General features: G+C 35.7%; 1 protein-coding gene across 3 annotated transcripts in view; it reads left to right on the top strand.

Annotated features, from left to right (window-relative positions):
* Positions 1-13,965, top strand: part of LOC121673288 (mRNA-capping enzyme) — a 172,218-nt gene that overhangs the window by 25,816 nt on the left and 132,437 nt on the right. For all 3 annotated transcript variants that reach the window (XM_042046480.1, XM_042046479.1, XM_042046481.1), the window contains exons 7-8: positions 631-740; positions 1,491-1,592. In XM_042046480.1, the coding sequence (XP_041902414.1) occupies positions 631-740; positions 1,491-1,592 (212 nt within the window). The remainder of the gene's footprint in view (positions 1-630; positions 741-1,490; positions 1,593-13,965) is intronic.

Below are 13,965 nucleotides of genomic sequence, written 5' to 3'. Positions count from 1 at the left end.
TTGTAGTTTTGTAGACCTGATGGCTTTCATGTGTTGTGTTATGCAGGATTTGTTTTTATTCCTCTTGGCATCAAACTTTTTCTAGAATGTACAAGTTATTTTAGAATTTTATTTCCAGGGTTTGTTGTTTTTTGATCACTACATAGGCTTTTCTGGGGCATTCAGGATAGCAAGTCCTCTTTAATAACCTGGTTTAGATTGAGAATAAAATTATAAAAATATATTTACACAAATATTTTGTTATGAACCCACTGTTCCTATTTTTCCTTTTGTAAGAAATTTGTCCTAGATCAACTTTCTTGAGAGTATTAGCTAAGTAGTGTAGGCATCTAAGTACTAGCTATCCCTCCCTGTTGCTTTTTTTTAAAAAATTATATTTTTTCCTCATAAATAATTTATTTCAGTTCCTGGATTTATGATATGGCTCACCTGTGAGTTTCCTGGCAAACCTCAGCTAATGTATCTTGGCATTTGGGGGTAAATCTTTAAGGAATGTTTAAGCTGGTATTGCTCTAGAGGGTTGTGAAAACAGACTTAGTCTGTATTGACATATTATGATCTGATTTTGTGACAGCTTTAATACTAAATTTTAACTTTTTTTTTTTTTGTTTTGTTTGTTTGTTTGTTTAGGGTGCAATTTTCTTGGAAGGAATAACAGTTAAATGTGTGACCCAGGTGACAACGCAACCAAAATTAGGAGGAATACAGCAAAAATGTCAGCAGTTCTGTGGATGGGAAGGGTATGAGAATATTTAGAACTTATTTATACTGTCTAGAAGTAAGTGTTATATTTTGCAGAATGAAACAACTCATAAAAATGAGTGACCATTTTTTGATGGATTGTTTATAAAAAAAAAAAATCACACTTGGAAATGAACATCTTGCACTGTACTATGAAATGGAATGATCAATTTTTGATGTTAAGAAACAAGATTCTAGAACTACTTTTCCATTGAGATAACAAAATCTTGCTGTTCAAATTCCAGATGTAGCCTAGTCCAGCTATTTGTGTAAAATTTAGTTCTTTCTCAAGCAGTAGATTTATTTATACCACTGCTATTACACTTCAGTTTAGAGGTATAATACTCATTTTTATAGCTAACTTGGATTTGTGTCCAATGTTAATGAAAATGTTGGTTTTAATGTCTATGATTCTGAAGTTTTCCTTTCCAAAAGTTGGTGACCCACACTGCTTCCTAACTTGTTGATGCTTATCATGCCTGTAATTTTTTGAGTATCTCTTTCTGCAAAGTTAAAACTTTGAAGTTCCACATAATTTAGTGTTTTGTCATAAGCAAATAACCTTGTTCTTATCAGATAGGCTTTTGACTTCTCTTGCAAAATACTTTTTGGAGAAGATGTTCTAACTCAGAGTTAAATTTGCAACAAGTCTGGTACAAGGTGTGACTTGAGTCTGATGTAAAAAATGTATTTCCTTGTGTGACTATTTATTGCAGAACCATTAATAAACATGGTTCTTTTTTTTTTAGAACTGGATTCCCTGGAGCACAGCCTGTTTCCATGGACAAGCAAAATATTAAATTTTTGGAGCAGAAGCCATACAAAGTTAGCTGGAAAGCAGACGGCACCCGGTAAGTTCATTTTAAATGAAAAAGCAACACACAGTAAATTCGGTAGACAGTTTGTATTTTCTCAGGAAAGTGAATTTGCCTGTACAAAGGACAAAGCACAACAACAGAACGGGCTCCAGAGATTAATTTTTATTCTGTCTGGGTGCCCAACATTTGCTGAAGTTTGCGGCCAAGTTTCTCTCTTGCAGCTGTTCTACACACTGACTGTTAAAGGCAGGTACCCTTATTCTTCTCCATAACCCTTGCCTGTCTGTCAGCCAGGACTTGCCACCAAGGTCTTAAAATAATCTTACATAACAGTGAGAGTTTGCTAAGCTGAAGACTTTGTTTATAAAAGCTAAATTAAAACTTCTAATTGATCTTTCAGAAGCTGGGTAGTATTAGAAATTTTCTAGTTTTTTTTTTTTTTTTTAATTCATGCTGTGATGCTTTATTCAAACACATAGTTCATGTCAGCTAGAGAGTCAGTAATTTTATCTTCCCTCACCAATTCTCTTACATTTATTGCAGGGGTGCCTTTTGTTTAATAACAAACTACAGCCTAATTGGACTGATTGGACATATTCTAAAGCTTTTCCTGGGTTCTTTATTTTGCTAGGTTTGTTATCTTTAATAATAGAGCATCCTAGATAATGAAAATCTTGGAGAATATGGGGAATTGGATGTCTTATGAGGATTACCAAGTGGCTCCACATGGAGTCAGTCAGGATTCAGCACACTTCATCCAGAACTAAGCAGTCTTGTATAAAAAGCCCCAGACCCTTCAAGTGTCTCTCCTCTGTGGAGTTTGTGCTTCAAGGGTTTATTAGCTTGGGCTGAGTATGGTGTGAAAAGTCAAAGTAAGCTTGCAGTCACTATGGCATCCAAGCATCGAGAAGTGTCTGGGAGTAATTGGTTTACTAACACTGGCTGTATGCACAAGCACTTGGATAGCACTTGCAGGTGTTCTCAGGGTGGGAAGTTACAGCAATGAGGTGTTGGGAGATGAAGGCATACTCTCAGAGCAATACAGGGCATAGGGCATTCCAAAGCTGCTGATCCTGAACAAATGAAGTCAGCCAGCTTAAACTGACCTGAAGAGTCTTTGTCATATCCAATGTTGTTAAATTGGAAAATTGATGTCTTATGTAATAGTCTTATTTTCCTTCTCAAACGTGTGGATGGGATGCCCACGTTCTGAGTACTAAAGCAATTATACAGAACATAGTAGTGTCCCTGGAAGACTGCCTTTTGTGAAGGAAATTAAAGTGTACATGTAATTTCTTCTAGAAATTTTCAGTATTTTGAACATTCTATCCTATGTTTTTAGTTTTAGAATGGTGGCAAAACAGAATGGATGAAGAACAAAACTGAAGGAACTAAATAAGCTCTTTTAAATTTTTTCAAAACGTAATAACTTGCAATAGATTATGAAGATACACAGACTGATAGGTATATTCAGAGAAGAAAATGGAGTACAGAGATCCAGTGTTAATGAAATTCACCTTAAGTAATATGAAAGAGAATAAATATGAAAACCTGAGCTATTATTTGGACATTTAGACACTTTGCATGATACGTATCCTAATCAACAATGAAAAATTGTTATGATCATTTTTACATTGGACATGCTTCTAATTATTTAGTTGTTCTCCAGTGATCCAGACTCCATATGCAATTAAACAGATTTTCATTCATTTTTGTGAACGCTTGTGTTGACAGGCATGACCTTCTTGCATTCAATATTAAGTCATCAGTTAGTGGAGACCAATTTATGGATCCCCTACTTACATTATCTGGAGATGGAACCCCTGTCATCAAATAATCTCTGAAGCTATTTTGTTAAAAGTGGTTTAGATGCAGCAGTCTAGACTTTGCCTATTAGAATATTATTAGGCTTGCATGCATTTTTTTGTTTGTTGTTTTGTTCTCTCTTTGTTTAAAAAGCACTGCTGTTTTGTCAACCCTATTGGACTTAGAGGAAAAACAGATGCATAAATAATAACTTTCCGTTATACTTCCTCACTGAAATGAAACACTTTTATTTTAGTTAATAGCAACATTTACTCAACTTAGCCAAACTTCTTAAATTTCACTATTTTGTTAAATACCTGTATTTTATTTCTGCAGCAGTAGTTTTTCCAAGAGGTTTCATGACTGAAGCATTTTTTTATACGTTCTCTTAACTGATATGCAGTGTCAGTAACTTCACTAAAGACTTTTACTTTTCCTGAAAAGCATTTGCTAATCCTTTATTCTGACTGGAGCTGAACCTTTCATCCTCTGTTTTAAGAGCTATGTTGGTTTTGGGGTTTTTTTTTGTGGTGGTGTTCTTTTGTTTTTGTTTTTTTTTCTTTCCCCATTGTTTGGGGTTTTTTTTCAGTTGTAGAACCGTGCAAGTTTTCTTGGTTTCTTAGCACTGTTGTATTTTTCTACCCGTAATTTTAGAAAAAAAATAAAGTATTTCCCTAAATAAAAGGGCATTATTTCTCGTATAATGTTGACTAACAATGTGAAATTGATTAGTTAAATTATTTGATAGTGATTCTCTAAAATATTTTGGGGAGATTTACTAGAGTTGTATCTTACATATTTTTGTAAGTGTGTGAGTTCTGAGTCTGGTTTGGGTCAAAACTTAGAGCTCCAAGGAAATGGAGAAAGATGAGTTCAAAATATTTTGACTTAGCCTTACTTAGTCTGTTGTGATTTGAAGAGTTTGCGCCTTCACTGTGGTCTTGCTTGTTCTGTCCCTGGTTTCCAGGGCCCTTGTTCCATAAGTATCAGCAGGGCACTCCTCCTGGTTCTTGCTCCAGCATTCCTTCTGGAGCATGTTTGTCCCAAAAGGAAAAATGCAGTGTGCACAAATACTTCTCCCCTCCTGTTTGTAAATGCCAATGTATGAAGATGTGTATGTTTGTATCCTAGGTTTAGAGAAATGAACTTTAAATTAAAAGATCTGTGAAGCTCACTTAGCATTGGCACTCTTTGGTGAAATATTTCCTTTGTACCAGCTACTTGGTTGTATGTAAATAATGTATGCAAACTCATGCTGTTTTGGGGAAAACCACCTCTAAAATCATATTGCTTTAAATTATTATTATTTAAATAAAAGTCACAGAGTTCTGCAGCTATTCTGACTGGTTTGGTGTAAATTCTCTGTATTTATTGGAACAGTAGTCAGACTACTGGTGTCTTATAAATAATTTTAATGCTAATCTATTCATAAGCCAAAAGGCAAATTTCCCACTAGTAAAATCATGCCTTTTGGCTTTGTTGGGATGAAATATATGTTGTATGTTAACAGTAGCTACAAGGTAGATACATCTTTACAAATGTATCCAATTTTGCAGTGTTTCTGTGTTTCTGAAATAGTAGTTACTGTCTGAATAAGGTAATTGTAACAGTATGTTCAAGGCATTGCTGGATGACTCTGCATTATCAGCTCTGTACTGTAAAATGATTAGCCCAGGTGGGTAATGGCTTGTTGAAGCCCTTCATATGGATCTCATTAATCCTGTTTGTAGCAGATGCTTGTTCTAATGAGTGGAGCTGAATGTTCAGGCAGGGTAAAGTAATGAGACACCAGTGCTAAAGAAAAGACTGTTATCACTAAGAATAAGAAAAAGCTTAAAAATGTCTGTGGAATAATTCAAATCAATACAGTCAAACAGGACTAGGTTTTAGAATGGTAAAATGTGACCTGCACTAAATGGAACCTATTAAGGGGAGTAAATAATTTTCCTACATTTGTATGAGTACCTTTTTTATTTTTCACATCTGTACACATGCAGTTTGAGTGAAAAATAATAAATATGATCATAATACTATGGCTGTTCAATTATATTAAGGCAGCTATTTCAATGCAGAACAGGTAGTTCTTGCCAAAGGCTATTAAATTTGAAAAATATTCATGCAAATTTGATGGCTTGCAGATATCTAAATGCGAATAAGTAGATGCAGACTAAAACAGCTCTTTGAGAATTGCTGCTAGTTGTCTAACATGTATTTGTAACAAGATAGGTACATCTGTGAAGTTGGTTTTTTCTTTCATGGTTAGCAAATTACATTTTAAAAGAAAGGCCTGTTGCCTAAGTAATTATTTTTTTGTTGTTATCATAGTACAAAATAAAAATAGTAAATGTACACCTAATTGTATGATAAAACTGATGGGCATTTTTTTGATTGTTTATTAATCAAATAAGTTTGATTTATCTTGAACGTATCAATCAATCAATATATCTTGCTCTATATATATAGTATTGATTTATATTGAATATAATTATTTTGACTTAGTTACTATATTCTCAAACTTGTGCTAGCTTCCTAGGTTTTTTAAATTCAGCTTTTTGTACAAATTGACGAATTTTTTTTTTTTTAAACTTTAACATTATTGGCAGTTGCAGCCTCTTCAGAAACATATTTGTGACCCTTACTTGAAGGAAATCTATGCAGTATATTTTAAGATAACTTATCTATAAATGTAATGAAAACAAGGTTGAAGTTTCTCTCTGATTTCCATGGCTCAGTACTTTTTCTTTCCCTATTCTTTGATCCTTTACATGATGAGATGAAGCTTACATGCATAACTGAGAAATTGCAAATTTGTAATATGAGAAATTATCCAAAAGTCATTTGGTCCAGAATAAATTGTGAAAAAAATCATCACTGCTAAAGAACAACTTTAAAAAAAAAAAAAAACAAAAACTAGGTGTTTGTTTGTTTTAGAAATTAAGAGGTAAAAGATACTAGCCCATATTAGGTGGCAAGGAAGCAAAATGGTTGCCTGTCTTTAAAGGCTTAAAGAAAAGATAGTTTTTCCATGAACCCATTCAACTATTATCCCTGAGAGAGAGGAGAGAAAGTTGAGATAATAATGAGAATGAAGGAGGACAGAGAAGATTGGAGAGTAGTACTAATCCAATTAAACCCCAAATCTATACACTTGAGAACTCATTATTAAGAACAAGAGACCAGATTGCCATGAAAGCAGATCTGGAGAATGGAAAGCTTGTCTCCTGGGAGCAAAGATATTAATGTGGAGTTGAACTTGAAGGAGACTATTGGGAATGAGAAAGAAGCCATAGATTAATTTTCAGATTGTACAAATTACATGACCAGATTCTCATGGATGTGAAATTTTATGCCCAGTAGTAGAAAGTTCCTGAAGCAGAGGTTTACACAATTGTTAGTGCATTCTTCCTTAATTTAGAGTAGGGGGACAAAAATGTAGGGTGCTGAGATTTTCAGACATCTTCAGAAATTGTGTTAGAAGGAAAGTTAAGGGCTGTTAATCAAAACAAAGCATTTATGAGTAAAAGAGCATTTCTCAAGGTATGAATACTCCCTTCCTGGGCACCTTCCCTTCTGACCCAGATAGCTACTGAGAAAGCAAATTATTATAAATTGTGTTTTGAGTGTCTTATCATTGAATCACATTTAGGGTTAATACATGTTTATGATCTTGGAGTAAGGAAGGAATGTTGGCCTCCTCATCATAGGATAGGGTTAAGAACCCACACAAGAATCATCTGGCTGCTTTTAAACCACACCTTCCTTTCCTTTTCCTTCTTCCTCTCCCCACTTATCTTAAGAAATAGACTTAAATATTCATCAGTTTTGCACCATTAGTGTTGTGTATCCCTTTCTCTGTGGCTGTGGCATGTTCCAGTGGGGTGAAATTTTAAAGGACGGAAATTTCCAGTGTTGGGCACGTGCTGAATAGACTTTTCAGGACCAAATGAATTTTTTTTTATGGGAGTGACAGGTTTTGTGAACAACTGGGTTTAACCCAAGTTATTTGATTCCAAGTTAAATGAGCTTGATTCAGTTGTGCTTATGTAACTGTCAGCAATAGGCAAAGCCTCAGCTGGTAATTACACATCATTTATGTGTGTAGGACAGCCATTCTTCAGACATTTGTATTATTTTCATTGAACGTCTCAAAGAACTAGTTATAAGGGTTTTTCTATTATTATTTGCATGAAATTGTCAGAATGGAGTGACACCTAAAGTAAGAGATTTGGAACCAAAACCCTTACTTTAAAGTTTAAAGTGACTGTTCCTAGTCCAGTCTTCCAATCTCCGCACTGTGTTTTTATGTCATGTTTTTAAGGTCATGGGGAAAAAATACAGTTTTTGTTTACATGCCATAGTCCCTTGGGGTCCTTCTTCATAATTATTTTAACTATTCTTTAGGGGAAAACAAGCTCATCCATTTTTAAACTAGTTCTGTACATCTACCTCTGTAAATGGAAGAATTTTTGTTGAGAATGAGGCTGCAATCCATGTGAACTTTATTTCATTGACTTTATTTTGAATAATATATCTAAGGGGAGTCAAGATTAAAAGCTCTAAATAAATAGCTTTTATAAACTACAGTAGTGGTAGTTGTTAGGAATCTGCAGTTTAACTTTGAAGTGTGTAATGATAACATAATGTCAGAAGGTTCTGCAAAAGTATATAAAGATCACATAAATGGTTCAGGATTAAAATGTATAAACTGCCTTTCTAATTATTGCTGAAAAGAGCAATTCATAGATGTTAAGCACAATGTTAGACAGCATTCCTCTTAATTTTCAAAAAAGGAGATGCCTAATTCGTGGCTTTATTTTGTGTGTTTAGGTAGGAGAGGAAGAGGAGATGGGATGAGGAGGCAGGAATTATGTGTTTGACTCTAGAGAAGAGTTGGAGGTTTAGGAGCTGATATGTGAGTTGTTGCTCATTCTGCATCTTGATAATTGTCCTGTACAATTGTGTTGGGCAGTAAATTTGGGATTACAAGACTAATACTGGCCTGTTTTCCACAGCATTAGAACCCATAAATATAGTATGCTTAATTGAATTTTTATTTGAGAGTGTGAAAATAAAACTTTGATAAACTGAGTTTGGATTAAGGGCACTCCCAATTTGTTTAGCATTTCCCCTGTCTGTAGGTAAAGATATTCCAGCTCAGGGCAAGGAAGGTCTAGTACAAGGTGGCTTCATTATCTCCACCTGTTGCCATGTTGTCGTTTTCCCCTGTTTTCCCTACTGTACTGGCATTGAGGGCATGTCTAGACTTTGCCTAGCAGACTTTGACAGCAGAAAAGGTTTTGATAGCCGGACTTGTGGGCATCACCAGGCAACTCATTCATTTTGTTTAACTATTAATTTTGAACCAGGAGAGGTGTCTCTTGATTGGGAGACTGTAAGTCAAATGAGGCAGCACAGAATGTCATAAACTCTTGGACTAATGTATGGAGCCATTTGATATAAAAGTATGTCTGGTTTTGTGTTGGGTTTTCTTTGCAGGGGTCCAGTGATGGTGCATTTATGTATTTATTACTAAGGCACATCCATATGACTTTGTTGCTTCTTCATCTCCTGAAATCTTCCTTTTACAGTCACTGAGTCAATGTAGAGGGATGAATAAACAGGTGTGACTGAACATGTCATTCTTCATTTGGCTCCAAATTGACTTGAATGGCCAAAGAAAGCATTCTTACTCTAGGTTGTGGTTTCTCATTTGTATGTGCTTGCAACACTGTCAGAACTCTGAAAAGACGTGGTAGAAGAAATCTGTTGGATTTGTGCCCCTTCTTTAAGTGGTTAAGGAGCTCTGCTGATGTGATACTATACAGGCAGTGTATTCTGTGAAACAGCAGGCCTGGTACTTCACAGTTCTGAAGCCTCTTGACAGCACTCAAGAAGTTTTATGGTCACAGTTCTGGGCTCTGATTATTCATATGTAACTATTTGAGTATTTGAACAGATTGTCTTCTAAGCAAGCTCTTTTGTTTATTTATAAATAGGTAATGCATTAAAATGCTTATTGCGTAGCTTGTGCTGTGAATACTGATCTTAGAATATTCAACTGTAGTCCCCAAAATGTTCTAATAAGATCCAGATAAAGGGTGTGCCTGCATGTATATCTGATTTGCAAGCAACCAGTATCAATGATTACGGGTTTATTTATTTATTTTCCTTTCTCCCAGACCACTTTTAATAGTGGAACAGTACATTCTGTGCTGCTGGTTCTCCTGGGGGGGATTACAGACACATCCATGAAGCGTAATGGCTTATGTTCAGTCAGGGAAGAATGACATTCAGTTTGTGAAGTTGAACTATACAGAAATCTAGGGCATCCCTTTCTCTTGGAGCTGGTCTATTCTGTGAGCACAAATGGCAGCTGTGTTCCTGCTGTGGCTTGTGCTGGCAATGCAGACAGAATTGACCCAGAATACGCTCTGGCATAAATCAGTTCCAAGCTGAGGGGATCTCCTTTTTCAAAGCTGTGTTACTCTTTTCATGACTGCTCTGTTATGGCTCTCCGTGAGAGACATTATGGTTCACTTGCTTGGGGAAAGAAGGAATGTAGCTATTTGTCATGTAATGCTAAATTAATTTGTTATTTCTTATATATTTTTTTTAGCCTGTTGCTTCAGGCATGAATTTTGTCCTATACCTCCAAGATATTTTCAGATAAAGGTTTGTGGAGAGGGATGGAGCCAAAGAAGTTCAAGCAAGCTTGAAACTCTATCTGCAATAAATAATGAAGATAATAACAACAACAACCGTAAAAATCATGAGTTCAGGAGTTCGGACAAGCTTGAGATATAGTTTGTTCCATTAATCTTACAGCTTTAGAAAAAAGTAATCAGAACATTATATATCATGCAGTTGGTTTTCAACAGTGTTCCTATCACTGGTTTAGAAATGCACTTAGCATCATTGAAATTTGGGTGAAACAAAGAGAATCTCGTTTTAAAAATTAATCTGTTAGTATACAGGCTGTTACTGGGTCATATCTTTTCTAGCTTGCTAACAGTTCTTTTGTTTTACATCAGACAAATCACGTCATAGTGCACTATAAGAGCTCTTCGGTATGTAGTAGTTGTAGTTTAATTTACCCTTTGTTGTAAGTCAAATAATGATTACAAGACAACTTTAAATTTAACCCATAAGGTTTAATATCCTTCTAAAAATAAAGAAACAAAACCTCTATAGCACTCTAACTTAATTAAAACCCTGAAAGACAGACAAGAAAAACACTGTGACTGGATAGTCCTTTTTAACCTTGCTAAATTCTTGGTTTTACCAGCAGTTTCACAGTCTAATAATACTTTAGATAGGAAATGTAGTTTTACACTGGTTTTGAATTTGCCATCTGTTAAATTAATTAAAACATCTTCATCTTTTATAAATTTATAAAACAGGAAAAGCCAAAGTTTGAGCTCAGTATAAACTGTGATACTTGATTAGGAGAAATTATACTAGTTTCCACACTTCTTATGCATTTTTCCATGGTCCTTAGTGTTGCTGTTGTCTCCTTTATTCAAAAACTGACTTCTCTATTAATGCTGGTGCACACTATATCCTGGGTGAGGGGATACCATAAAGTTGTATAATGATGCAACATTATTTCTGTATTCTGCTATTTTGCTGAACTACCCTGTTCATTATCTGACCTAATTATTTGTTTGCTGATTTGTTTTGTTTTGTTTGTTTGCTTGTTTGGCTGCAGCTGCAGTTCCGTGCTGTCACTGACCACTAAAAAGTAGCTGCTGTATGAGCTTTCTCAGCTGACAGTTAATTTAGAACCTTGTAAGGTGGGGAAGTGTGGTTGCATTTCCTCTCTTCCTGGCTGTGGTACTCTTTGGATATCAAAACTTGCAGTGTTTGTTCCTGTAGTTCTGGACATATTGAAGATTTCTGTAGTAAATGCCGTCTGCAGATATACTCCCTCACTTTTCATGATATTCAGGGCCGTAACAGTCACAAAATCTTTCCTCTGGACCTTGCGTTGTCAAGGGGAACAAATGAAAGGGGAAACTTGCATTCAGAGTTTAAAGGAGAGTGGTGGCAGGCAAGAATAAGAAAAAGATTTTGATGCTGAGTGAGATAACTGTGGAGGAGACTGATGAGTAGTAAAAATTTTGGAGGTTGAAAAGCTGTGTCAGCTGTGTGGTATCTCTTAACTTACAGTGGTGACTTGACAAGGTTACTTCATTGTCTGGAATACTATCTCAACTAATCTTGTGGAAATGAAATTCTTTGTTCTCAATTAAGCAGGGTGATTGGTGAAGGTCAATTCATCAATGCCTGGAGGTGTGCAGAAGACATGTAGATGTGACACTTTGGGACATGGTTTATTGGTGGACTTTGCAGTGTTAGGCTTACATTTGGACTCAATTATCCTAAAGGTCTTTTCCACCTGAAATGATATTATGACTATCAAAATCAAGCATAGCCCTTCTACTGTGATATATGAGGTGATCAATAAGACAAGAAAATTATTTTTTTTCTGTAGTAGCCTTGAGTCAAGTGGTATCTTGAATGAGTGATTCAGAATATGAGGAGGCTGGATGTTGGAAACATTCTGATTTCTCATGAAATTAGATGTTGGTGTAGCAGATGAACTAGGATAACTTTCTTAACTGTAACATGAATATTGGAAAGCATTCATTCCGTTTAGGAAAGATGCAAAATAAAATGTGAAGAATAATATTTTATTTTCCTAATAACTGAAGGATAAAAAATTGTTACAGAGTTCAGATTTTAAAAAAATCACTACAGGATTGTTAAGGAAAACTTCCGGGTTACTGCTGAATCTCCTGCAGATGCCTGGTCAGAGTTGTCACTATGAGTACACTTGAACATCTAATGCAAGCTGTGTCTTGACCTCCATAGTGAGAGTTTAACCAAGACAGTTTTGAAGCACAGGGAATGGGTCATTTCATCCCATGGAGGCACCTTACAACTGTGGAAGTTAACCAGAAGCTGAATTCTACCTTCTTATGAGGGTGGAGGATTGGTGGAGAATTTTAACAGGTGACAAATCCAGGTGCTTCTGAGTGTAGTAAGATATATACAAGATACATTTATGTACTAAACAAGAGCCTAGTAACAGTATTTTAATATTGAGGGAAAAATGTCTTGATTTTAGAAGCTAAGCTTGGATCATTCATGTTAAGGCTTTACTTTAAATTTAAATCACTATGGTTGTAATGAGAGGTAAAAATAGATCAAAAATGCAGGTTTTCTCTTTATTAAATGACAGGTTTGGTTGCCCTAAGGGCAGTAGTTAATAGAATTACTCAGAATTACTGTGACTGAGGAACACGTCTGCAGTATAGATGAGGAATGGCATTTCCTCTGCATTCAGCCATTTTGGTAGGAGTTTGTATAAGGGAAAAATTGCGGTTTTTACCTAGGAAGACTGGTATATCTCATGCTTCTGGACTTAGACAAAATTTCTATTTATTAGAGAGAGTGAGGCTAAGAAGATTGCTAGAGTTCTAAGATAGGTAAAGAACCGATTGAAAGAAAATGGCAGTGGATGGTTTTGAAAGAAAATGCATAAAAAGCCACAAGTAGAGACCTGAATATTAGTTTTGTTTTATCATTAAGTATTTTGAAACATAATCCAAGTATGTTCTGATAAACAAATGAGGGAGATCAGCCACTGAATTCACTGAGGAGCAGAATAATAAAACTGGAAGGATATTTAGTAGTAGAAAATGCAAGGTCATGAATGAGAAATATTGGAGCTGGAGGCTGTTAATTGGAAATGACTGTCAGTCACAATCTAAGGGATTTTTTGGTTTAAAATGCTGTGGAGACTGTTGATGGCATACCTTAACCGAGAAATATGTGAGAGAAATACAAAGTGTTGGTATACTCAGAGCAGACTAAATTCCAAAGGTCTGTGTGTGTGTTTGTAAAAAAATTATTTGTAGTTTGGACTGTTGAATACATAATTCTACAGCAGCTTATGCATGTAGCAAGAAATGTTTCTTGCTGGCTGGTATGCTGTGTATTTATGCAAATGACAACATGTGTGCGACTTTGGAGAAGGTGGTTTGTGACAGAACTGTCAGTGTGCTGATTAAAAAGACATTGTTTTCCTTTTGTTTACACGTTGAAAATAATGTTGTAAGTCTTCTTGTAAGTTCCTGTGTTAGTGTCCCTGTATCCAGGCTTTGTCATCCTTGTGGAGACATAGTTTGAAGCAGTAACCATTGCCAGCAGCAATTAACAGAAGAAAGCAAGCTGAGCCTTCCCCGTTTATTGGGATTTAGGGTCTTTTGCTCCATGTGCCACAGGCCAGCTTCAAACTCTTCTAATTTAAACTTACGCTAAATCCACCACAGTCTGAATTCAGATCAGGACATGGAACTGCAGCAGCTTAGTGACACAGATAGATGATCTCCTACTGTCAGTGGATAAAGGGCGGTCATTAATTTTCATTCTCCTGGCCTTTCCCTCAGTGTTTGATGGATCTGGCCAGAAGCTGATGCTTTCTTGGCAGGAGGGAGTGGCAGGGTCCGAAGGAAAGCACTCGTGTGACTTGGCCTTGTCTTAGGTGATCAATCTACTGACTGGCAACAAGCTTGTGGTTTTGAAGCACTGCCAG

This window comes from Corvus kubaryi, unplaced genomic scaffold (genome assembly GCF_017639235.1).
Source record: "Corvus kubaryi isolate FWS band 111438036 unplaced genomic scaffold, C.kubaryi_AGA036_p1.0 65328, whole genome shotgun sequence".
NCBI classification, from domain to species: domain Eukaryota; kingdom Metazoa; phylum Chordata; class Aves; order Passeriformes; family Corvidae; genus Corvus; species Corvus kubaryi.
Note: the sequence above shows the minus strand (reverse complement) of the source record. Positions and strands in the feature narration are given on the sequence as shown.